Source organism: Salvia splendens, chromosome 2 (assembly GCF_004379255.2).
Source record: "Salvia splendens isolate huo1 chromosome 2, SspV2, whole genome shotgun sequence".
In the NCBI taxonomy this organism is placed as follows: Eukaryota; Viridiplantae; Streptophyta; class Magnoliopsida; order Lamiales; family Lamiaceae; genus Salvia; species Salvia splendens.
The window spans coordinates 11,847,523-11,873,341 of record NC_056033.1 but is presented as its reverse complement, the minus strand read 5'-3'; the positions used below and the strand labels follow the sequence as shown (position 1 = coordinate 11,873,341).

Sequence of the window (25,819 nt, the reverse complement as noted above, 5' to 3'; positions counted from 1 at the left end):
GGGAGGGTTTAGAAGCATAGACAAATGTCATGATGTAGCACTGATCATGGTTCGACGACATCAGGTTATTGAATAATGAAATCACATCAATGGATTCACAGGTTTGCAACCAACGTGAAGTGAACTTTTTAGGAAAAACGGCTAGATCAAACATATTAAGGAAAAAGAGAACACGATAGCCTTCACTTGGTGTTGCAGAAAGAAAAATCATTGAGCATGAAACAATATATGGAGTGAAACTGAGCTAAAAAAAAATTTCACCTCTGCAAGAAAGAACTTGCCGCATTCATAGTTAGGAAATAAAAAGGTGTACAAAAGTTCCAAGAAGAATATTCCATCCTTTGAAGAAACATGTATGGAGATGTGATCATACTGAAGGTCATAACTGCAAACAACTTTAGGAATGAAGTTCAATAACGAAAGCTCATAAGGTCAAAATATTGTCCTTACGAAAGATGAATCAAAGAAGACTACTAATCAAGATGTCCAAAGTTACAAAGGCCAGCACCAATTTTTAAGAACTGAAAGTGAGTCATGACTCGATATAGGAAAAGAAATAATGGGCATTACTTGCGATTTGTGAGTCGAACAAGGTCTTAAATAGACGAGGGCTCACCGTTAATTGAAAGGTTCCAAAAAAAATATTTCTTAGAATCCAAGTAAGTACTGTTGATTAAAATCATTCATTCTAGCTACGAAAGTCACACTCCCTCGCTCGTCTTTCTGAGGACGAACATGGTAACATCGTTTTAAGAAACCGTGGATTCCAAGTTGACATTCATCACGTCATTACAACCGAATAATTGTAGTCAATCAAAGGCCATATCTTCTTAATATTCTTGCATATTATAACAACCATTCTCTTAAAACATTTTCATCATCCGTGTGCTTCTCTGCCTCCAATAAAGGTCGTCTCCATCGTGTTGCTACTTTTAGCAAAATTATGCGAGGTAATGTTATATTAATTTGCATCGCGAGTATGATCTCTTGTCGTTGCATAGCTACATCACTTAGCATCAGTTCTTATTATCTCGCACCTTTTTCGTGTTTGAAGCTTCATTTCATCTTCTCTATCCTCATCTTCTTGAAATCTTCCTCGCATTTTTTTCCTTATCGTTCACGAAAAACGATAGAAAATAGTAAAATGGTTCACACACTAAGCTTGCTCTAACGTTTCGCGTCATTCCAAAGAAATAACAAAAGTTCACTGGTCCACCGACCTCCATTCGCATTCTCGCTCTCCTTGCCTCGTCGTGCCTTGACACATTAGGGATTCACCCCACACTTTCAGATTCTCGTTGGTTTTCATCGCTCTGGAAAGCGATGGATAAATTGTCAACTTACAACTATGGTTCGCGCACGTTTCATCTAGCTTAGTCTTAGGCACTCTAAGTTCACAACACATTTCACCACCTCATAGATCAACAAATATCACATTTAAAGTCATTCATACCTCAAATAACAAGTATAATACATAACATTTTGCCTCCCAGAACCCAGTGCTTTCACATTTCACATCTACTTTCAAAACAACCATTTTCTTCAAAACTCACATTTTCTCAAATATTTCAACTTTGAAGTACAAGTTTTGAATCAAAACTCAATATATACTTGAACATCAACTTTCATCTTTCATGTAAAAACAAACAATCCGTCGTCCCTCATCAAAACTCGTTCTTTTCTCAAACATTAGCAAATACTCTTCTCGAAATCAATCTCTCACAGAAAGATTCTACTTCTTCCTTCTTATAAAAAAAATTCTCCTCTTTCTTTCTCAAAATTTTTTTTTTCGTCGTCCTTTCTCCGAAACTTTCTCATAAAAATTTTCACATAAAAAATATATTACCTCATTCTTGGTTGAGCGTGGCGAAGCGGGATGTTGAGCCTTCAATACACAATTATTACTTTAATTTATTATCATTATAGTCTAGCGAAACAAGTCTAGACTAAGACTGAATAAGACTCTCGGGTCCAGAGCGGAAAGAAAAATTGCTCTGATACCATTCTGTCACGACCGCGCTTCCTAAGGATAGGAAGCACGGGGAATCGTGACTAGTGGGGGAATTAAGAAGCGGGGAAGAAAGGAAAACAATCAAAGAAGTACGACATATCGATCGAAATATGAAATTTCATTTATCAACAGGGTTCCAAATCCCGAAGGTACATAACGTGAATGACATAGTTTGACAATTCAAAGGAAATCAAAGAAATTCCTAAACTTGGCATAGCGGAAGCATTTGAGAGTTAGCTACTACTATGTATGAAGACACAATAGCAACCGGATCATTTATTGAATACTGTCTCTGTCCAATGCTCAACATCCTCCGTCCCCCGTCCACGCTCAACCTGCACATAGGGAAAACATATGCAGGGGCTGAGTACTTGATGCACTCAGTGAACTCATGCCCGGAATACATTCATCGTTAAGATATGTCAAGCCATCATTGAGTGAAACTCGGGTTTTACTTTAAAAGGCCGAGAAACACTAAATCATTCCTTAAAAGGTGTCTGCAGACACATATCATTATCATCCTCCATCATATACCATATCTGAACCATCATGTGAAACGAGAATGTGGCCACAAACTCGATCACTGGACCGGCCGACCACAAAGGACGGCTCACGATCCCCATCAGTGCACTAGTCCGAGTAGGGACTCACTCCCTAGTCAGACCCGAATTCGTTAACCATCAAAGTCTAGTAGGACATTATCCTAGTAGACAATCAGATAGGCAGTTTCAAAACATAAACACGGCATGACATACTTACAGAAACATCCTTATAACACCATAAACATATTGATTTAAAATAAACGTTAAAGAATAAAGCCCACCTCAAAAGCTTAGGATTTCCGTAAAAAGTTCCTCGTTCTGACTTTTAGCTAGCGTGCGTGCAAACCACCTTCTCGGAAAATACATAAAATTCATATCAATCTCGGTAACAAAAACCATTTTAGAATGCATGCACTCTAATTAAATCTTTTAATTCGTTTTCTCGGTTTTCGTGCATTTTCAGTTATTCGGCGGCCGCCCAAGGCGTCGCGTGCGACGCCGGTCGGCCGCTTACGCTCGTTCTTTTCCTCCGTTGGCTCCTCGTATTTTCCATGTCGTCGGAATAATTTCTAAAAATTATTCAAGCGCATGCTTAACTTTTCGTAATTATTTACCGTTGAAAAAGTATCATTTCATACTTAGGTAAATTATTCATTCTTCAAAAAGTCTTCCGGGAATTAATTAAATAATTCGCCACGATTATTTATCGGCCCAACGATTTAATTAAAGTCCAGGAATTAAAGAGTTGCCCCCAACCAAAATCTCCTTAATATTAAAAAGAAAGGCCCATTCTTATTTTCTCAATTTTTACCTTTAGAGTCCAAACAATTGAAAGGTTTGGCCCAATTTCTACAAACAACGAAAGAGGCCCAATCTTCTTCACTCTCCTACCCCACTTCTCTCTCTCCTCTTATCTTCTTCTTCTCTATCTTCTCTCTACCCGCCTCTCTCTCGGGGAAAAAAAAAGAACGCAGCAGCCGCCTCTGCCGTGAAGACACGCCTCCGTAGCTGCTGAACCGGCCTGCTGTTCGTCGGCGTCTCCACTCCTCAGCGGAAATCGCCGCTGCAGCGAGGAGGGAGGACGCCGTGTGCTGCCATCGCTGCTCACTGCCGTCGCTGTGCGGTCGCTGCCGCCGCTGACCGCCACTGCTGCTCCGTCGCCGCCTGGAGTCAGCCGTCGCTGCTGCTCCGTCGACAGTTGCTGCTGCCACGAGGAGGAGCCGCTGCTGTCACCGGCAGCTCGCCGCTGCCGGCTGCTTCCTCTTCTCCGGAAACACTCCGAACCACCCCGAATCAACCCGCAACAAGAGTTCTCAATATAAAGTTAAGTTCTTTCGTATCTTCGATTGTGTTCGGCGCTTGTTCGATTGGTTGATTGTTAATTGGTTGAGTTGGTTATGGAAAGGAATTATGAAATTGATATATGCATGCTATCATTTAATCATGCTTTAAGATTTAGAAAAGAGTTTACCTCAAAAATGGTTGATTTTGGTGGTGAATGGACAAGAATGGTGAAAACAAGAATGAACTCTTTCTCCTCCTGCTTCCTCTCGGCTCTCTCTCGATTTCTCTCACTCTCTCTCTCTCTTTTTCTTGTTTGAAGTTGTGGATGTGAAGTGTTAGAGAAGAGAATAAGTTGAGGAGTGGTGGTGACTCTTGGTTTGTGGGTATTGATGGTGGAAGGTAGAAGGTGGAGGAAATGGGGAGTCCCCCCCATGAAGTGGGAAAAACCGTCGGCCACCTTGTGGGAAAGAGAAAGAAGAAAGTTTTGGGCTTGGAAAAAGAAAGTAATTCACTTCTATGTTGTGGGCTCAATTAATTTATTTTTGGTTTGGGTTAAAAGATAAATTGGAAGCCCAAGTTAGTAACATACTATTATTTGGTGGATTTAAAAAGTAATAAGAATCCAATTATTTTGTATTTAATTGGACTTCAAATTTATTTTGGAAAGTCCAAAATAAATTCAAACATTATAATTTTTTCGTATTTTCCCTCGTCAATTAAAAATTCACGGGAACTTTATTAAATTTCGTTATCTTGTCTTCACAACGATTAAAAACGCCCAACGCAAAATTATACTATTTGGTGTTGTTACAAATATAATTCCTTCGACCGTTCCTCGATTTACGTGCGTCATCTTCCATAAAAAGTACGGGCGTTACAACAAAGCAGAACATACAATATCTAAAGACACATTCTCTTTACCGTGGCGTAATGTGGTCTCCAGATGTTCAAATTCATCAGGTAGAGACGACAACAACATCAATGCCAGATCCTCATCCTCAAATTTCACATCTAAATTTAGCAGGTCTGCTACTAATTGGTTAAACAAAGTAATGTGTTCATTCATAGTGGTACCTTGTCGGTATTCAAATCGGAACAACCTTTTCTTCATAAGGAGCTTATTCTGACCACTTTTCTTCAGAAATTTGTCCTCCAGTGTCTTCCACAATCTATGTGCAGAAGTCTCATTCTTGACAGCATACTTCTGCTCCCTGGACAGACACGACCGAATTGTTCCACAAGCTAACCGATTTATGGTACTCCAATCTTTATCATCTATATCTTCTGGTTTCTTTTCTTCAATGGCAATGTCAAGACCCTGTTGGAAAAGAGAGTCTAGAACCTCCCCCTGCAACATACCAAAATGGCCAGTACCGTCAAATATCTCCACCGTCAATTTCATATTTGACAGTGGAAACCTCGACCACGATGACGAAGAACTAGCCTTGTTTTCTTGATCATTACCCGACATTACAGACTCAAAATAAAGTATTCAATATTACAAACAAACAGAACCAAGGACGAACCTTTGGCTCTGATACCACTTGTTGAGAAAACCGGGTAATTTTCTCTCAAATAGTGAAATGAACCGATTCAGTAATTTCAGAGTTAACCCAATGGGGTCTACTCGATAAAATTACTTCTCCAAATAAATTCTTTGGAAGGACTGGCGAGGACACTGTCCCTCTTAAATACCAGATTCCTAACAGAATTTATCAGTCGTTGTATTTATCACAATATAAAAACACCCAAAAGAACCGTACAAAACACTACTACCAAACCCGCAAATAATATTGAATACAATATCCCAACATAGAATAAAGCCAGAAATAAATGCGGAACAAAATAAATAATAAAAAAAGAACACACCCGAAACTTGGATAACGGAGTTCGGCCAAATTGCCTACGTCTCCGAGCACCCTCTGCAGAACCCGCTTATATATAGACGGAGAAAAGAATACAAATTTGGGATATTAACTAATGGGGCAGGAGAGTTCCTTTTATAGGCAACTCTCCCCCAAACTAATTCCTATACCCACCGACGTGGGATGGAAAAATTTGCCAAACTTCAACAGTAACTACATTCATGAATCCTTGTTCATGATCACGTGCAGTTAGGTTGTTTTTCTGAAAAAGGAAATGGTAAGAGATTGAATTGTTCAATAAGTACTCCTTCTTCAACTAATTCTGTGTAAATTCAAGAAATTTATCTGCTTATGCCTTGGAACTTTTTGTTATACAATCCACTAGCATCATTTTTGCTACCACTGGGGTTTTTACGCTTTTTATTCAATAGCTCTAGATTTAAGATAAACAAAAATATACTACTTAATTTAATATACACAAATATAGATTTAAGATGCACAAAAATAAAGGGTGGAAATAAAATAAATACATACACAAAAAATGGCAAAAATAGATTTAAGATGGCCAAAAATAAAGGATGGAAATAAAATAAATACATACACACAAAAAATATGGGGTGAGAGAGGCTCGAACTCTCGACCTCAGGATTACTCTTAGCTATGAGACCTACGCGCTAGCCAACTGCGCCACCACCCCTTTATTATGTAACCTCTAAAACGTTATTAAATGTGTCTATATAATTTCTGTGAGTTGTAACTTGTAATTGTTTATCCTATATTAGTAAATTACTAAATGTTATCTCTGTTTTTTTTTTGGGAATCATTTCAGATTGTTTTGTCTTGGAACACAGGGAATAAACTGATAACATGTAATTTGGATTATATGGCTTCTTTTGACAAAATAACTAAATTCCTTTATTATATATTGTATATAGATATGTTTGTGTCTGGGCATGTGACTGTGTGTATGTGTTTGTATTAATAAGAAAATGATGGTCATAAAAGATTTAACTGCTTGCACATATATAATTTGGATCATATAAGAGATCTTCCTCTGACAAAACTATATTTATAGTTCACTCTAAAATATGAAGGTATAAATAAAGCAAACTAAAAAAAACAGCAAATCCCAAACACTATCATCATATTACACTGCAGCAGCAGATATTTATACAGCCTCACAAACAGAGTCACAAATATTTAAAACCAATAAAAACGACAACTGGAAACAAACAATGAGATTTGATGATGATGGATCGAAATCGATGAAGCCCTGCGATGGCCCCTCCGCACAGATTTTCAAGATAGGCATATAAAAATCAAGAAAGGGGCGAAATGGTGGGCGGGTCCCTCCTCTATCACCAAACACGCATGCTCACCATCCATGGCGTTTGTTGGACTTAAAAAGACACCACCATGCTTTCTTCTATCTGCCTTTTACTTTTAAATCAAATTTCAATCATTTCAAAGTCATCAACTCTTCCCTCCACCTCAAGACTAATGAAGTATAGTTGGCTGCTTTTATCGACTTAAGCCCTTCTTTATTGCCCCACAATCTTCATACTGGCTGCACTATTACACCTAAAAGCAACATCCAAAAGAAAAACCCACCTCATTAATCAAACACGCTCCCCTAATGATGCAACTCACGGGGTCCACGTGGCCCCCTTCCGTCTCCGGAGAGACTCCGCCTCCGATTTCATAGATTTCAGGTACGCCACTGCCCCGTCGATTATGGACAGCGGATTGCTCTCGTCCAATCCCGGGATGATGCTCTCGAGCATCTTCAGCGCCTCGCGGATTTTAACCTTCTTGCCGCTGTCATCATCCCCAGAGTACCTCAGCCTCCTGCTAGTCTCAAATGATGATTTCTCGTCCCTTCCATCGAGCAGCCTTTTCCTTTTCGAAGACTTGTGATCAGAGCTCGCTACTTCTTCTGTTATTTCGTCGAGGCTGAGTGGCAGGGAGTGCCCCGTGCTAGTCACTTCGTCGTCCTCGCTATTATCGTCCTCATCACTATCAGAGTAGAGCAGAGCGTTGATCTCATCAGTATCTTCATCCATCTCACCCTCCCCGTAGGAGGGATGGTTTTCATCCCATTTTTCTTCGACCACGGGTTTCATTAAGATGCAGCGGTTGACAGGAGTGTCTACTTTTGCGAACGAGCCATTAGCGCTGGCGGGAGTCTTGGACAAAAACATCCGGCTGAGGCTAGAAAATGAAGGACTGAAGAACAGTCTGGTGTGATTTTTAGACTGATCAAAGATAAGGAACCTCCTCTGAGGAGCACCAACTGGCTGCCTATCTATGATACAATGTGAGCCTTTCCGATAAGGGTCTTCAGTAGCATAACGGATATTGCAGTGAGGCAGCCGGGACCCGCCGACTGCACCTTGTTGGCCTGCGTTCAAGCTAGGTGAATCAGAGGCACACTGTTCTATAATGACATCATTGGCAGCAGTAGTTCTCTGGCAGTAGTACATTCCCATATGATCCGTATATGATGAATTCCGAGCAGTGAACTTCTGATGCGCCTGAGACTCTTTGGCCGTGGCCATCCGGCCAAACAAGCTACCTGGCAGTGCATAATACCGGTAATTAGAAAGATGAAACAAATCAAGAAAACTAAGCATGAATACAAATCAAGAAAGAAAACATACCAGAATAATGTACTTGTACTCTAGTCCGGCAAGTGGATTACTTTCCAATATCCAAAACAAAACTATATTTGCTAGATTGATTTTTGACAAACGGAAAACGGGAACAGGTCTACGTGACAGGTTTCAGCAAGTGACGGAAATATTCAGCCTGGAAAGGACATTAAGGGCAGAAAATCAGACGCTCTTCTTTTATGTAAAGAAAGTAGAATTTGCAACACCAGAGAAAAATTAAGAAAACTAAGAAAGAATCAGATAACAAACCTGGCAATTCTGCAAAGGTTGAAAGCATGCTATTACAACTATAATGGTTGTTCTCCCAGAAATTCCACTCTCATGTTTAAGTGCCCTGAATCTCGTCTGGCTCGCTGCTTGGCACACCATAACTACTTTCGACTCTTGATGTATTTCACAAAGAGATTATAAACGCGGATGAACGAACAAACAGCTAACAACACGAAAGGAGGCGACTAATACGGAAACAAAGTTGAAGGCAGGCTAGAAACTCTAATTGATCAACTACCCAAACTCAAAACAGAATCTAACAGAAACAAGAAGAAGATGAAGAACTTAAACAGCTAACACTGCTGATGAAGATTGAAATAAACCACAAGTAGTTTTGCAGAGCAAATCTTATAGAATGTAGAAAAAACAAGAAGACAAAGGGAAGTGATTTGATCCCATCATGGATAGATAAGCTAACAATGAGTGTGTAAAGGAATTGTTTTTTAGCTCAAGTGGAGGAATAACAAGTTATAGAATAACCCTGCAATACAAATTCAAGGAGATAACAAATCGAAAAACGTCGATTGACAGAATCCACCAATGCATACTGGTGTCTTAGATCCCCAGGTAGTAACGATGGAAGCCTGAAACACCAGCAAAACTTTTCAGTATAAGAAGTTAAGAGTCATGAAATAAAAAGTTAAGAGTCAGTATTAGAAATCGGTATGTTATTACACATTTACAATACACATATTAGTGTTCATATGAATCATGAAAAGCAGAGGCAAATATTAAATCTGTAGTCCAACAATTCATGTTTCACTTTTCTCATCCAGATCGAATCATAAGCCCCAAGCAGATTATCTTTTTATATTATCTTCAAAAGATTCGGCTGTCGAGCGTGCTACTTGCTAAAACATATATTTTGAAAATTTCTTTAACTCCAAGCCTATAATAAAAAAAAATGTCACAGCAAACGTGAGAAATGCCTATTGTTAAGCAACAAAGAACGGTATCTGAAAAAAAAATTATAAAATCGATGAAATTTATTTTCTAACTTAAATACCCTTATATTTATTGCTAAATCTTCAGAATCAATTTGCACAAACGAAAGTGTATATGCGAGCTAAAGATTGATACAGCGCCCAAATCTACGCACAATTCAGTTGTGTCGAGAATTTGAAGCCATCAAAATTAGGTAACATAGAGAAAAGAGAAACCAACAAGTGGGGAAAACAGAACAAAATCTGTTGACAGAGCTGAAAAGGGGGCGAGAGAATTGGGAAAACTTACAGATCGCGCAGAAAAAAAAGTAAAGTTGTAGAGATGAAGTGAGAATGGGAGAGCGAGTGATGGTTGTGACAAATGATAGGAAGTGAGGCAGTGGATGTGGTAAACAGTAGTTGGATGGATAGCTGCTCAGAGCATCCACGACCGTGCTCTTGTCAGCGGCACGGTTGTGGGTCTTGCCCCACTTTTTCTGTCTGCTCTCTGGCAAGAACGCAACACCCACAGTTGTGCTCTTCCGTAAGGACGAGCACAATTAATTTAAAATTCAATTAAACAATAACATTTCCATAATAATAAAATTCATTAAAAAAACCTAAATAAAATTACAAATGACAAATAAAATTAAAACGACATAATTAAAAGCCTAAAAATTAAAAATTTCATAATTAAAATACTAAAAATTAAAAAAACCACTACTCGTTGCCGAATTTCATCCACATGTGGTTGATTAGGTCTTCTTGTAACTGAATGTGAGTTCGGGTATCGCGCATTGTGTGTCTTGTCTCGATCCTCTGGCCAACCGTCGTATGCTCACCTCGGCGTGGGGGAGACCTCGCTGTTGAGCTTCCGGCTTCATCCTCGTCGTAGAAGCTAGTCGCCCTCGGCCCTTCGTCGGCTATAATTATGTTGTGTAAGATAATACACGTGAACATGATGTCGGCGATATTATTCACGTACCACAGCCGAGCCGGGGCCTTCACAATGTTGAATCGGGCTTGAAGAACCCCGAAGGCTCTTTCGACGTCTTTCCGCGCGGACTCTTGACGCTGCGCAAAAAGAACCCGTCTCGGGTCGTGCGGGTTGTGGAGCGTTTTCACGAACGTCGACCACCTTGGGTAGATACCATCGGCGAGATAGTAACCTATGTGATATGTATTTCCGTTGATGGTGAAGTCGATCGCCGGTGCTACACCATTCATCACATCATTGAAGAGTGGTGAAGAATAGAGCACGTTCAAGTCGTTGTTGGCTCCGGCAACGCCGAAATATGCATGTCAAATCCATAGGCGGTAGTCGGCGACCGCCTCAAGAATAAGTGTTGGGCCGCAGCCTTTGTGACCGCTTAAGTGTTGACCCCTCCAAGCATTCGGGCAATTCTTCCACCTCCAATGCATGCAGTCAATGCTGCCAAGCATTCCGGGAAAGCCATGGACTGATTCGTGAAGACGAAGCAACCGTTGGCAATCATCGGTGCTGGGTGCCAGAAGGAATTCATCCCCGAAAGCTGAACTAACGCCCTCACAAAAATTCTTTAGACAAAGGATTCCAGTGGACTCACCGATATGCAAATACTCGTCGAAGATGTCGGCCGTTTGCCCAGTAGCGAGTTGTCGGATGGCACACGTACACTTCTGCAACGGCGTGATAATTTGTCGGCCGGCTGCATCTGGACCTGTTTGGAAGAATTCAACACGTGCGGATAATGTGTTGACAATTCGCATGAACAAGCGCTTTGACATGCGAAAACGGCGCCTGAAGTAATCTGTCGAAAACCGCGGCTGGTTGGCAAAGTAGTCGGCAACGAGCCTTTCGTGGGCTCCCTCCCGGTCACGATGGATGTAGCGGCGATTTGATCTAGTTCGTTGAGAAGGAGGAGCGGGTATTCGCCGCAACATATGCTTCGTAAGAGGCACGATGTTGTTCGTAGTATTCTTGTTCTTCGCGCTCCGCTTCCGCCATAATATGGGTGAAATCCATTTGAGGTTTTGAGTGAGGGATGAGTGTGTTGATAGTTTGTATGAGAATTATGAATGAGAGATGAATGAGAGATGATTTGATGTGATAAATAGATGATGAATATGTGTATTTATAGATGATTTTGGGGGAAAAAATTTTAAAAAATAAAAAAAATCAGAAAAACGGGCAAAAAAACGGCCATATTTTTGGGATTTGGAAAATAATTTTTTTTTTATTTTTTTATCATTATTTAAAATTAATTAACGAATTTAAAAAAAATTATTCAAAGGCAACGGCCCAATCGTGTGCCGCCACGTCGACTGCTCGCTGCGAGCACGTTGACTGCTCGCGAGCGCAGCGGCGGCGAGCCTCGTCCTCGCCGCTGGCACGGACGGCGGCCTTCTTCCCCATCACCGTTGCGGATGCTCTTAAGAGCAGTGGGGCAAGTACGCCTTAAAGTCCGCCCTATACATCGTCACATCAGCATTTTATCCTCCTACCCTTCCACCTGCAGTGGAGCGCCTTATAAGCCGCCCTAAAGGCTGCCCTATATGTTTAACTATTGTTTTGTTAATTAATTTAAGTGTTTTCAAATATGTTAATGCAAAATAATTAAAAAAATACCACGATTAATTAAAAACGACAAATCCTACATTGATTAAAAATTTTTTTTACACGAGTTAGAAATGAAAAAAAAAAGTTGACTATTCTACAAAAGTCTCAACTTGCTGCACAGCTCATCGATCATCCCCTGGAGGTATTCGTCTTTGGCCGGGTCCTGACATTGCATGATGGCGTTGTGCGTGTCCAACAACGTCCACCGGTTAGCGACTGCTGCCAACTTCGCGTAGGCAAGTGCCGCCGGGGTCGGGATCGGAGATTGGGGGGGAGGCGGCCGCGGCTTACGAAGAGGATATCGCCTTCGCCTTCCCCTTGTTCTTCGCAGCCTTGACGTCAATGGGACGTCGGGAAGACACCGGTGTGCCGGAACTCTCCTCCTCCACGTACATCGTCCGGTTGAAGTCCACCGGATATGCACCGCTTTCGCTGCTTGTGTAAGCACCGGCTTCGGTGGTCCTCGTCCTCTTTGGCACAGCCGATGGCAGAATCCCGCCCTGGAACTTCTGTTTGTCCTTCAAGAGCGCCCAGATGTTGAAATGCTTGAAGTCGCCTTACATTGACAAGTACGACAACAGCGCTCTATCGCGCACATCGCTCAAGCTCTCGCCGCTTCCCTGCTCCCTCGAGCACTTCACGTACTCCACCGACAACAGGTTGACTTGCTTCTTCACCTGATCCCAGTGCTTGCGGAGCTGCTCCCTATGGCGCTTGTACGCGCTCGGCGGCTTCGCCTCATTGTAGCGCTCGGCGATGCGCTCCCAGTACGCAACCTGCTTTTGGTTGTTCGCGAATACCGGGTCCTCCAAAATATCCACCCAACACCTCGCCAAGACGAGGGTTTCTTCCGGTTGGTAGTTTGTCCTCCCGGGGGCGTACTCTTCATTTGTTTCCGAAGGTAGCACCTTGTACGCCAGGTGCGGTTCCGCTTCTTTCTGGCTAGGGCGGCGGCGCGCCGGCGGCGAGTTGGAGACGGCTCCATGTCAGACAGACCGTACAAATCCTTATTGAATTCGGGATCGTACCGCGTGTTGGAGTCGAACGGCCGATATTCGTCAGGGTCTGTACCCGGCCAACGTGCACCACCCCCAAACATCGGACTATTCGGACTTGGGTATTCACCGAAATCCATTTTATAGTGTAATTTGAGTGTGGAAAAGTGAATGGAAAGATTACAAATGAAGGTGGGGTAGGGGGTATTTATATAAATAAATTTTTAGAAATTAAAAAAAAAAAAAACAAAAATGCGTTGCATCGTCCGCGTCGCCCACAGTGGGAGGACGATGGCGCGGACGATGCCTTATCGTCCGCGGACGATCTATAGGGCTCGGACGATGCATCGGGCATCATCCGCGCACCCACAGTGGGCGGACGATGGCGCGCCCGAGGCATCGGGCGACCTATCGTCTGCCCCATTGCGGATGCTCTAAAGTAGCCACCAATTCAGGACTTGCTTGGATTATATAAACATTTAAATGATCGTATAGATACTTATACTTCGTCCCGAACGCAGAAATAAATATTGTTAGACTAACATTTCTAAATTTTGTTTCAAAGAACTCTCTCCGTCCAAAAAAAATAAACAAGTTTTCTAATTTTGGTCCGTCCAAAAAAAAATTGACTAAATTTAAAAAGAAAAGTTTTTAACCAATACTAACCATACACATCATTCTAAATATAGACCCCGCAATCCACTAACACTAATTTCACTACATTCAACCAATATGAATAAAGAGAATATATTTTAGAGTGTTTAACATTATTTATAATGGTTTTTACTCACTACTCCCCCCATCTCTGAAAATTTGTCACATTTCATTTGCTGCACTCGTTTTAAAAAAATGATACTCCCTCAGTCCACGAAAAATAGGACACATTGTGAATGACACGGGTTTTAATGTGGAATTGATAAAGTAAGAGAGAAGTAGTGTTAGTGGAATGTGGGGTCCATATTACTAGAAATAGAGAAGAGAAAAAAGTAAGAGAGAAGTAATGTTAGTGGAATGTGGGGTCCATATTATTAGTAAGAGAGAAGAAAAAAATGTAAGAGAGAAATAGTGTTAGTGGAATGTGAGGTCCATATTATTAGTAAGAGAGAAGTAAAAAAAAGTAAGAGAGAAGTTGTTGAAAACTTTTCTTTTTTAAATGTGCTCTATTTTTCGTGGACAACCAAAAATGACAGATGTGCTCTATTTTTCATGGACGGAGAGAGGGAGTAGTAAATAGTTAAAGTTGGGATAGTGTAGAATAAGAGAGAGAATAATCTAGAGGAGACTCTCATATACGTTATTCTCTCTTTTACTTTACCATCTCTTCACTTTAGCTATTTATTATCATTTTTCTAAAACGTTTACAGAAAATGAAATGTGACAAATTTTCAGGGATAGAGGGAGAAATTTACATTAAACTTACATAAATTTAAATAATTTATAAAAGACAAAAATTTTAAAATCAATTTAAATAAATAGCATGGACATAACCATAAATGGTAAATAGGTATCACATTCCATTAACTCACTGCACTCACATTTTATTATAAAACTAATATAAAAAAGTGGACCTCATATTCCACTAACTTTTCTAACCCACTATTATTTACATTTATTAAAACTCGTGCCACACCAAATGTGACTCCTAATGGGACGGAGGGAGTATCATTTTCCCACACGAAGTGAAAAAAAATGACTCAAGTAATGTGAGACAGATGGAGTAACTCCTAAATCACAATTGAACCCTTAAAAGCACTCACTTTAGGTTTACTTTTTTGGGATATTAACAATAATGTCATCAATCCAAACCTAACATATGGATCCTCTTTCAATTCCCCTACATGCCAATAGATCGATAAGATGTGTCATGTAAGTTTGAAGTATTATAGCACATAATTGAACGAAGTAAATGAAACCTTTGGATTATAAAAACTTAATTAAATAAACATAAGTGTTACTATCAAATCCCTAGAATTCTTATAGTTTAGCTACTCATAGACAAATAGCAAAAAACTATGAAATTAAAGTACAAAACATAAAGTATTGAAATAAAAATAAAACCTAAGGATAAATTGCATGCAATCTTCGGTCTTTTCTTGCCTTACTCCTAACTCCAAGAATGAATGATGGAAGAATTAGGGTATGTAGTAGAGAGGGAGGAGCCTTGGAAGCTCCCCTACAGGTGGTGTATAGATGGTTAATAATATGAATGTGATTATGAGGTTTATATAGGCTTGAAAAAGGTTTAGACTTGGTAATTTTCATGTCCTACAAGGAATGAAAAAGATTCGGCTTCACAAGGTAACAATTTCTTTCCTTCCTTGAATTTCTGCCTAAATTCTCGTCAGCTTTGACTGCACTGTGCGACCTTCGTAGAATAGTCATAACTTTTTCCACAGTACCCCGATTGAGACATTAAAAGTACCAACACGAAGGGAAGCTCTTTCTAAGACGAAAAGAATGGTATGCATTAGGAACTAATGGGACTTAACATCGCTGACAGAATGGGCTTGAACTGAGGCTGGTGCATCTCCGCATAAATTCAATGGACTGTTGACTTCATCTCAGCGGATCACTGACTTCTTTTCTGGACTCCCCGTGTCAATCTTGGCGATCACTGACTTGTGTTCGGCGACCGCTGGTCGGGAGATGGCTCAGGCTTGATTTCGAAACGGACCTCTGGCTCTTCATCGACCACTAGACTGCTCGGCGGCCACTGGCTATGACTCAGCCGATCGCTGACTTGGTCCATTTTCTCCAGTCTTCCTTTTTACCTTTTTCTGTCATTTTCTAAGTCTATTTTGCACATTTATCATAAAACACGTCAAAATACCAAAATATATGCAATATGCAATTAAATGACATAATTTGCACGATTGGCATTCAAAACTGGCCAAATATAGAGCTCTAAAAACATACAAAATCCGTGTTTATCATATCCTCAAACTTGACTATTTGTTTTTCCTCAAACAAAACAAAAAGAAACTAAACAAGAAACACCAATGCATAAGAACTAGACTTCATAGTTTGCATAAATCAATAAGTAATAACATTCAAACATAATACTCCACCCGTCCCAAAGTAGATGTCACACTTTCCTTTTTAGTTTGTCCCACAAAAGATGTCACATTTCCTCTCACAACAATTATAAAATTATATTTTCTCTCACCACTTAACACACAAAACAACATCTCCTATAATCTCGTGTCATTTTCCAAGCATGCCATCTTCTTTGGGACGTAGGGAGTATAACACAAATCAGATCAAGCAAGACATATATGTGCACTTTCATTACTAGCTTATTGATCACCTTGGAATCATACACTCATAACTCTATATTTTTTGTCTAACTTCAACTCACATTCCCAAATCCTTCACTTTCTTTTTCTTTCCAACCTTCCTTTATTCATTTTGTTTTATTTTGTTTTTATCTTTTCATCCTTTTATTCTATTTTTCCTCCTTTTTTTCTGTAAACATCCTTTCTATTTTTTTACACTTGATAATTCTTCTAATTTCCTCAACTATGCTCAATTGCATGTAAGCTAACCATTTTCACTATTTTTCTTCTTATCTCTTCAATTTTTTTCATAAAATGTAAAATCTAATTCCAAGAGTTCTCTCCATTATTTTAGCAAATCATATCCTATCTAATTATTTCCTTATCCTGTTTAAATTAGAATTTGATTATATTTAAATTTGTTAAAAATTGACCCTTTATATTAATGAGTTCATATTGAAATTGATTAGGGTTGCCTCATTGGAGTCGGTCTCTGTGTAGCTAAATTTTATATCTATTTGAATGATTAATGCACTAAGTATACTAATTCTAAGACAATCTTAGCAAGGTTGAAAAATAAATTTGGACTTGTTCTATGTTGTTTCTTGGTCAATCTGGGATATCCGGAATAAGATCATTTTTCAAAAGTTCAAGCCTGATTGGGATTTAGATAAAAAAAATTATTTTTTGGCGCCTTGGATCTTGGATGAGAGGATGGTGCTCGGAGTTTCCATTTTCACCGGGACATGTTATGGAAAACTTTGAGGATATCAAAAGGTGGGCAAGGGGAACGAGCCCACGTAGAAGATGACTTGTTGGGGAAGTGCTTGTTTCTTCTCCTGTTTGGTGTCTGCTGTGATTTCGAGGCCCTGGACTTTAGTTGCTTTGGTGTTACCGGTTAGTATTTGGATTTTTCTCCTCTAGCTTTGTCTCTTGTTGTTTTCTCTTCTTGACAGCTCTTTGGATGTTGTCATGTCATTTATGTTTGTGTTTCTCTTGTTGTTGTTGTTGGATTGTTTCTTTTTTGTACTATCCCTCACCACTTTTGTGGTTTGAGATTTTGAGTTATCAAAAAATAAAGAAAAAAATCCAAGCACATTAAACGATAATGGCAACAATCGCTACAACATTTCAAAATTAACATTAATTTAAATAGATGAAGGTTATGCCATTAACATTTTATTGCATTCATAACAAAAACCTGACATCACAAAAAAAACAAAAACAAACAAAGCACATAAATGGCCACGCTTGCGCCAAATTATTCCTACTGAAGAAGAGCCGAAAACAACAGTCATAGTTCCTCATGGCGCTTGCCCAGGAGATGGAGCTTTGGGAGAAAAAGGGTTTTTGTAGAACCAATATGGATTCGGAGTTGGAGGAAATGGATTTACAAAAGACGGAGGCGATGAGTGAGGAGAATGGGCAAACCATGGATAAGGTTTTGGAAAGTATGGGATATGAGGATAGTGTATGCCATACCATGGTGAGAAGTCAGTCGGAGGCCGAGTCGCCTCATGGGCGACTACCTGGATGAGAAGGACTAGAACACAAACATGGAGCCAACGAGAATCCATTTTAATGATCCTCATGTTTTTGTTTTTGTAATACGTGTACAATATGTTTTCGACTATATATATACAATACAGCTAGCTCTTGCCATTAAAAAATCACTCTAGATTATTTATGATATCTAAATAGGTTTAATTTAATTAGGGTCATCCACTCGTTCAAGCCTTTGTGATTACTTTGTTAGTTATTACTTTTATTAGGCAAATAATTGACTATGTATATATGTTAGTTAGGCGTAAGTTATATTAATTAGTCTAACTATCAAGATATTTGTCCAAACTATACCTAGGTTAGGATTGATAATCACGCTAAAACAATTCATACATGTAATTGTAAAACTGCATCTTTATTACTAATCATTAATATAATGCAATTATATCACAAGAAGCATCAAACTTTAACTAATGAAATAAAAATAAGAAAAAATAAGACGTATATATATTTTCTTGAACTTAAACACTAACTCAATGTGGATGAATTTAGAGTTTCTACATTTATAGTATGTATGTATATGATTGACTATACACTATTTACTATTTTGGCTACTGTAACCTGCCATCCGTATTAACTGTAGACTTTTACATGGTGTTTTTCCCCCATTTTATAAATTGTGAATATAACAAATCGAAATTTAAATAATCATCATTCTCTTTAATTTTAGATAGGCAAATCAAATTATGCTCAGAGTTTTATTAAGTATTTGAAAATTTAAAGATCTCAATCATAATTTATACTTTACAAAAATGAAATATAAATAGTAGTATTATATTAAATAAGATGACAATAAATTACTTCGATTGCCTCATTTGTACAACAATGTTTTACTCGATTTAAGTCAAAGTCAAATCAAATCAAACAATAAATAAGAGTCTGATTTAATGTCACTAGCTTACACAACATATTTACTTATAGATATATTTTAAAAACGTGCTAAATAGTACTGCCTTCGTTCCGTAGTAGTTGAGTCATTTTATGCCATTTTGGTACGTTCCATTATAGTGGAGACGTTTCATTTTCTAGCAAAAGTTAATACATTTCTTCTCTCTTACTTTATTCTCTCTTTATCTCTCCACTTTTTTCGTTTCTTACTTTATTCTTTCTTTACTTAACCCACTTAACAAAAATTTTCCTGAATCGTGTGACGAAAAGAAGCGTCTCCATTACTGTGAGTGGAGGGAGTAGATAGCAGTATTTAATTTTCTGCCCAAATTCACTATTTATTTATTGTCATTAATTTACACAACATCTCACCTATAAATATATATAAAACGCGCTAAATAGCAACGTAAAATTTTCTTTCCAAATTCACTATATATGATGAGAAAACAATATAACTCTCTCTGTCCCAAGGAAAAAGACCCCCTCCTTAGGCGGCACGGGATTTTATGCAGTGCTATTTTGTGTAGGTGGGGAGAATAGAGTAAGAGAGAGAATTAAAGTAGAGATAAATGTGTTTCTATTTTTAGTAATGAGTCATCTTGAATGTGATAAACTAAAAAGGAAAGTGAGTCATTTTCGGTGGGATGGATGGAGTACTATTTTACAACTCCATATATAAATACTCTCTCCGGTCTTATTAATTGTCCCATTTTGCTATTTTGTTGGGTCCCCAATAATTGCCCCATCCCACTCAAAATTATTACTATAAATCTAATACATAAAAGTAAGACACATATTCCACTAATTTTATTTCATTTTTCTTAACAAAATTAAACAATTTTATAAGTCTGCATGGGTAACTATGAAACAATTGATGGCATCAGAGGAAGAAGTTATTAATATAGTGCCTCGAATTTTTGCGTCTTAAATTGCTTAAATTTTTCGAGATCTTATCGTGATTGTTGGTTTAAGAAAGTTTGTTTTTATTTAATTTATTATATTTATGCACAATTGTATTACGTATATTAAACAATTTTTGGTGAAAATAAAAAATGAGTGTGTTTAATCAAGTGGGGATTTAATAAATTACCCTGGGATTATTATTGAAATCAGATCTTCCCTATTTTTCTATACCCAAATTTTCGACCCCCTCTCTTCCTTGGAGGACATTCAAAAATCTCCTAATTCCTAGGAGATAATTTTATTTTGTGTATTTAGTTAATATCTTGTGCATATCTTTCCCAATTAAATCCTACCATATTTTAGCAAATCGTACCATATCTAATTTTTCATTATCCTATTTAAATTAGTATTTGAGTATATATAATGAGTTCACATTAGAATTGATTTGGGTTGCCTCATTCGAGTCGGCCTATGCATAACTCAATTTTATACTTATTCAAATAGCAATGCACTAAATATGCAAATCTAAGACCATCCAAGCACATAAAACGATAATGACAACAATCACTTCCATATTCCAAATTAACATCAATTTAAATAGACGAAGGTTATGCCATTAACATTTTATTGCAATCATAGCAAAAACCTGAAATCACAAAAAAACACATAAATGGCCGCGTTTGCGCCAAGTTATTCCTAGTGAAGAAGAGCCGACAACAACAAACGTAGTTCCTCATGGCGCTTGCCCAGGAGATGGAGCTTTGGGAGCAAAAGGGTTTTTGTAGAACCAAAATGGATTTGGAGTTGGAGGAAATGGATTTACAAAAGACGGAGGCGATGAGTGAGGAGAATAGGCAAACCATGGATAAGGTTTTGGAAAGTATGGGATATGAGGATAGTGTATTCCATACCATGGTGAGAAGTCAGTCGGAGGCCGAGTCGCCTCATGGGCGACTACCTGGATGAGAAGGACTAGAACACAAACATGGAGCCAATGAGAATCCATTTTCATGATCCTTATGTTTTTGTTTTTGTAATACGTGTACTATATGTTTCTGACTATATATATACAGTGCAACTAGCTCTTGTCATTAAAAACACACTCTAAATTATTTATGATATCTAGATATGTTTAATTTAATTAAGCTCTTCCACTCGTTGAAACCTTTGTAATTACTTTGTTAGGTACTACTTTATTAGGCAAATAATTGACTATGTATATGTTAGTTAGCCGTTGTTTATATTAATTAGTCTAACTATCAAGATATTTGTCCAAACTATACCTACATTAGGATTGATAATCAAGCTAAAACAATTCATACATGTAATTGTAAAATTGCATCTTTATTATTTAATTATTAATATGATGCAATTATATAACAAGACGCATCAAACTTAAACTAATGAAATAAAAATAAGAAAATAAGACCGTGTGTGTATTTTCTTGAACTTAAACACTAAATCAATGTGGACATATTTAGAGTTTCTACATTTTATAGTATATATGTATGTGATTGACTATACACTACTCCCTCCATCTACGAATAGGACTCCCGTTTACTTTTTTACACTTATTTTGTAAAAATGATACTCCCTCCGTCCCGCTTAAGATGACACGTTTTCCTTTTAGTTTTTTTTTTTTAAAATTAACTTCATATATTTATATCATATATATGAAGGAGGAAATTACAAATCAACTCCTATAACAAGGAGGAAAGACAAATTACGCCACCCAGGGTTTGAACTCGAGACCTCCAGGATGGACGCGGTATCCAGCACCCTTTACCGCTAGGCCAAGGGGCTTGGATTTTTCCTTTTAGTTTGTCCCAACTAAGATGACACATTTCATTTTTTAGAAAATTTCTCTCTCCAATTAATACTCTCAACCACTTTTTCTCATTCCTATTAAAATATTCATCTTTCTTTATCTCTCTATTTTAATACGTACACTCACTTTTTCCCTCTCCAATTAAACACTTTAACTATTAACTCCTAAAATCCTGTGCCGGCCAAGAAATTTGTCATCTTAGCCGGGACGAAGAGAGTAATAAATAGTTAAAGTGGAAAAATGATAAAGTAAGAGAGAGAATTATGTAGCCGAAAAGAAGCGTCTCCACTATTATTGAGTGGAGGGAGTAGATAGACGATGTTTAATTTTCTGCCCAAATTCACTATTTATTTATTGTCATTAGTTTATACAACATCTCTACTTATAGACATATTTAAAAACGAGCTAAATAGCAATGTAAAATTTTCTGTCCAAATTCACTTTATATGTTGAGAAACCAATATTACTACTCCATCCGTCCCGGGTTACTTGCACTATTTTCCTTTTTAGGTGTCTGATAAGGCTCGTTTCATGCATTGGTTTTAGATCAAAATTCTGTGTTTTCGGTGCACTAATGTTTGTTTCTAAGTTCAGGTGCGTGTAAAATCTGCCGGACCTAGGAAGCGCATATAACTTACCAGGGGCAGAGGAAAAGGAAGAAAATGAAGTGAAAATGCCAGCAATTTACCAGACCGAGGAGATAAAAAGGAATGATGGCAGAATACAAAAATGGAGCAAGGAGCAAATATAAAGATGATGGGCAAAAAAGATAAATTACAAAGAGAGAATGCCTTAGGGATTGCTGCCTATATAAAGGGACGACCCCTTTTAGAACATAGAGTTTTTTTTCTTTTTCAGCCTTCCTTTTTAGCATTTTTACACTTAGTTTCCTTAGCTCCACTCTCTAATCATAGTTCACTTCACACGCACTTGGCACTTATGGGGTGACTTCAGACTACTGCGGTGGTTCTTAGCTAGTTTATGTGGTGTAACACCGTCCTTGCGAGGGTGAAGATACAATTTGCTTTTATTTCCATTATTTATTCTCGCCGGACGTTCGACGACTGTTTTGTGTTTTGGATATTATTCTCATAGCTATGACAATTTCTACTTTCTGTTTTACTTTGGTTTCTGATGTCTGATGTGATTTACTGATTTTGGATGCTTTTCGCAATTGAATGGTGAATCGGAGTTGAGTTTGGTGAAATCTGAGTTTGTTTGTTGAGGAGTTGTTTGAATCGCATTCATGTTCATGGATCTGAATGTTGTTGAGTTTGGATCGGTTGGATTTGGAAGGGATTGTGAGTCGGAATTATGGATCTGACATTTGGTGATTTCGAATCTGCATGATTATGGCTATTTTACTGTTGCTTTCGATTTACTTGACCTAGTAGCTTAGATGTGATAGTTTTCTGTTTAATCGTAATGTCTGAAATCTGATCTGTGTTTACTCTGTTTCTGATTTTGTTCATGTTCATGTTTATTTGCTGAAGAAGATGAAGATCGTTGGTAGTTAGACTCAGATCCGTTTTTTGTTTACTTTTTGCAACTTTTTCTATCGCTAGCTAATTTAGGAAACCTGTTCTGTTGCTTTTCTTTCTGCTTTTTTCTCTCACCATTTTGGGAAACTTTCTACTTGGCCCAGTAGTTTGATTAACCCACTGCAGTTAATTTCAAGTTCTGAATCATGAATGTGTTTATGTTTCTCTGTTCTTAGGTCTAGTACTTGATGCTTTTAATCCTCGTGACCAGTAGATAGATTAGTTAGTTTCCATTTCCTAAGTCCAGTAGTTTAAAATTCTCGACCCACTTGCTGCGTGGCAGCAGCCAAACCCTCCCAAACTCTCCAAATGCATGCTAACTCATCCGTCCTCGTGGGATCGATCCTTTGCTTCTCTATACTAGCCAATAGTGTAGTGGGTTGAGGTTTTGAAGCGGGAAAGTGTGTGTCCAACTACCGAAATCTGAAGGTTCCACGATCTCATAGACCCTGTGATCTAGTGAATCCTCTGGACCTTGGGGTTTGTGATATATCAAACAGTACACAGCGCACTTTCATGCACACTTCAAATGGCGCCGTTGCCGCGGATCGATGGCGTTGTTAATGTTTGTGTTTAGAGACTTTGGTGTATATTGTTTTGATTTGTTCGTTTTTCCTTTTCTTTTCAGTTTATGAGCAGAGGCTCAAGGTTTGGACACTGGAACAACTCACCCGGTTGGAGAGACGCCCAAACTAGTTGGCAGGTCAAGAGAGCAGTATTCCCTGTCACCACCAGACCAGGGTTAACAATAGGAGACCCAGTCCAATTGAGTTCGGAAAGTGACGAAGATCTAAATTCATTTTCATTTTTTATTTTTATTTCCAACAAATTTAATTAATAAAAACACATTTCATTAAATAAAATAAAATTACAACATTACATTCTTAAAACAATAAAACAAAACATAATTAAAAATCCTAAAAATTGAAAAATACATAATTTAATTTCTACCGGCGATGATGTGCGTCTAACGGTTGCCAAAGTTTGCTCAAATGTGCTCAATTAGATCATCTTAGAGTTGAGAGTGGGCGGTAGAGTCACGTGTCCTTGCCCGAATAGACAACCGTTCTTGTATAGACGGATGCACTCCACTTCGAGGCAGACTACTTGCGGTTGAGCTTCCGGGGGCTTCAGGGTCGAACCAATTTCCCGCCTCGGGTCCTTCGTCTTGGACAATCATGTTGTGCAAGATTATGCATGTATACATGATATCGACCATGCTCTCCATGAACCACGTACGAGCTGGGGCTTTGATAATGTTGAAGCGCGCTTGGAGAATCCCGAACGCCCGTTCCACATCCTTCCGAGCAGCCTTCTGCGTCTGCGAAAAAAGAGCCTGCTTTGCGTTCACAGGCCTGGTGCACGTCTTCACAAAGGTTGGCCACTTCGGGTAGACGCCGTCAGCAAGATAGTACCCCATTTTATAGCGTCGGTTGTTAGCGGTGAAATTGATGGTCGGCGCTTTACCATCCAAAACTTCGGCGAAGTGGTCGGATTGGTGGAGCACGTTTATGTCGTTGTTCGAGCCGGAGACCCCGAAGTACGCATGCCAGATCCATAGCCGGTAGTCGGCAACGGCCTCGAGTATAACAGTGGGGTGGGTACCTTTGTGGCCGCTCTTGTACGACCCCCTCCACGCCACCGGGCAATTCTTCCATTGCCAGTGCATGCAATCGACGCTGCCAAGCATCCCGAGGAATCCGTGCACTTCTTCGTGAAGGCGGAACAGAAACTGGCAATCTGTCGTGCTTGGCTTCCAGAGAAATTCATCGGTAAAGGCTGCCCGGACGCCTTTACAGAATTGGATCAAGCATATTCTCCCAGTGCTTTCTCCAATGTGGAGGTATTCGCCGAACACATCCGCCGTTTGTCCGGTCGCAAGCTGATGGATTGCTGCAGTACATTTCTGCAGCGTCGTGTGGCTGGGACGGCCGACAACGTCAAACCTTTCTTGGAAGAACTCTTCCCGGGCAGCCAATGTATTTGCGATGTGAAGAAATAGAGGTCGCCGCATGCGGAAACGACGACGGAAGTAGGTATCTCCCCATACCGGGTTATCGCAGAAGTAGTCGCGTACTAACCTTGCGGCGGCTTCCTCCCGGTTACGATGGATGTAAGTCTGGGAGCGTCTTTCGGGCGGCGTGACTTCCTCCATCTTCCAGCGTCGATCTTCTTCAAGTGATTCTTCCATTATTCGACGCATTTGCTCAAAGGGATTCATTTAGATCGATTAACTTTGAGAGAAGAATAAAAGAGATAATTTGAGATGAAAATTGGAGTGGAAACAGAGATGATTTGAGAGGATTAGATGTGTGTTTGTGTGTGAAATGAGGATGAAATAAGAGTATTTATACAGTAAAAAAATAAAAATAAATTAAAAAAGGGAAAACGGTCAAAAACGGTAATATTACCGTTTTCAAATTTTAAATTTTTTTTATATTAAATTTGAATTTTAAAAAAATTATTGCGTTAGCGTGACGAAACTCACTCGCGGGCCGGCTAGTGGGCGTCACGCATCGCCCCGGAGCACGCCACGTCTCGCAAGCGCGTGGCGAGACAACTCGCGCGCTATCTCGACGTGGCGGGGGTCTCGGCGGGATGGTGACGGGACGGGACGCTGCAACGCGTCCTGCGCCCGTCTCGTCACCGAAGGACGGGAC

At 39.1% G+C, this 25,819-nt stretch overlaps 1 protein-coding gene and 1 non-coding gene across 4 annotated transcripts; both read right to left on the bottom strand.

Moving 5' to 3' along the window:
• Positions 1 to 6,315: 6,315 nt before the first annotated feature.
• On the bottom strand, positions 6,316 to 6,399 carry TRNAM-CAU. Its single transcript is given in 2 exon segments — positions 6,316 to 6,351; positions 6,362 to 6,399. It is a non-coding gene; the product is annotated as a tRNA-Met (tRNA).
• A 356-nt stretch (positions 6,400 to 6,755) lies between these two features.
• LOC121788319 (transcription factor SAC51-like) lies at positions 6,756 to 9,987 on the bottom strand. Of its 3 annotated transcripts, none has more exons than XM_042187042.1 (4): positions 9,651 to 9,871; positions 8,624 to 9,228; positions 8,363 to 8,510; positions 6,756 to 8,273 (listed from the first exon to the last, which is right to left on the bottom strand). In XM_042187042.1, exon 4 carries the CDS (start codon positions 8,258 to 8,260, stop codon positions 7,349 to 7,351), a length of 912 nt encoding a protein of 303 aa, XP_042042976.1. In that variant the 5' UTR covers positions 8,261 to 8,273; positions 8,363 to 8,510; positions 8,624 to 9,228; positions 9,651 to 9,871; the 3' UTR covers positions 6,756 to 7,348. The 3 variants fall into 3 exon arrangements, with proteins under 3 accessions (XP_042042976.1, XP_042042970.1, XP_042042966.1); XM_042187036.1 differs by lacking the exon at positions 9,651 to 9,871 and adding an exon at positions 9,878 to 9,987 and having other exon boundaries at positions 6,830 to 8,277; XM_042187032.1 differs by having other exon boundaries at positions 6,830 to 8,277; positions 9,651 to 9,869.
• Positions 9,988 to 25,819: the final 15,832 nt, after the last annotated feature.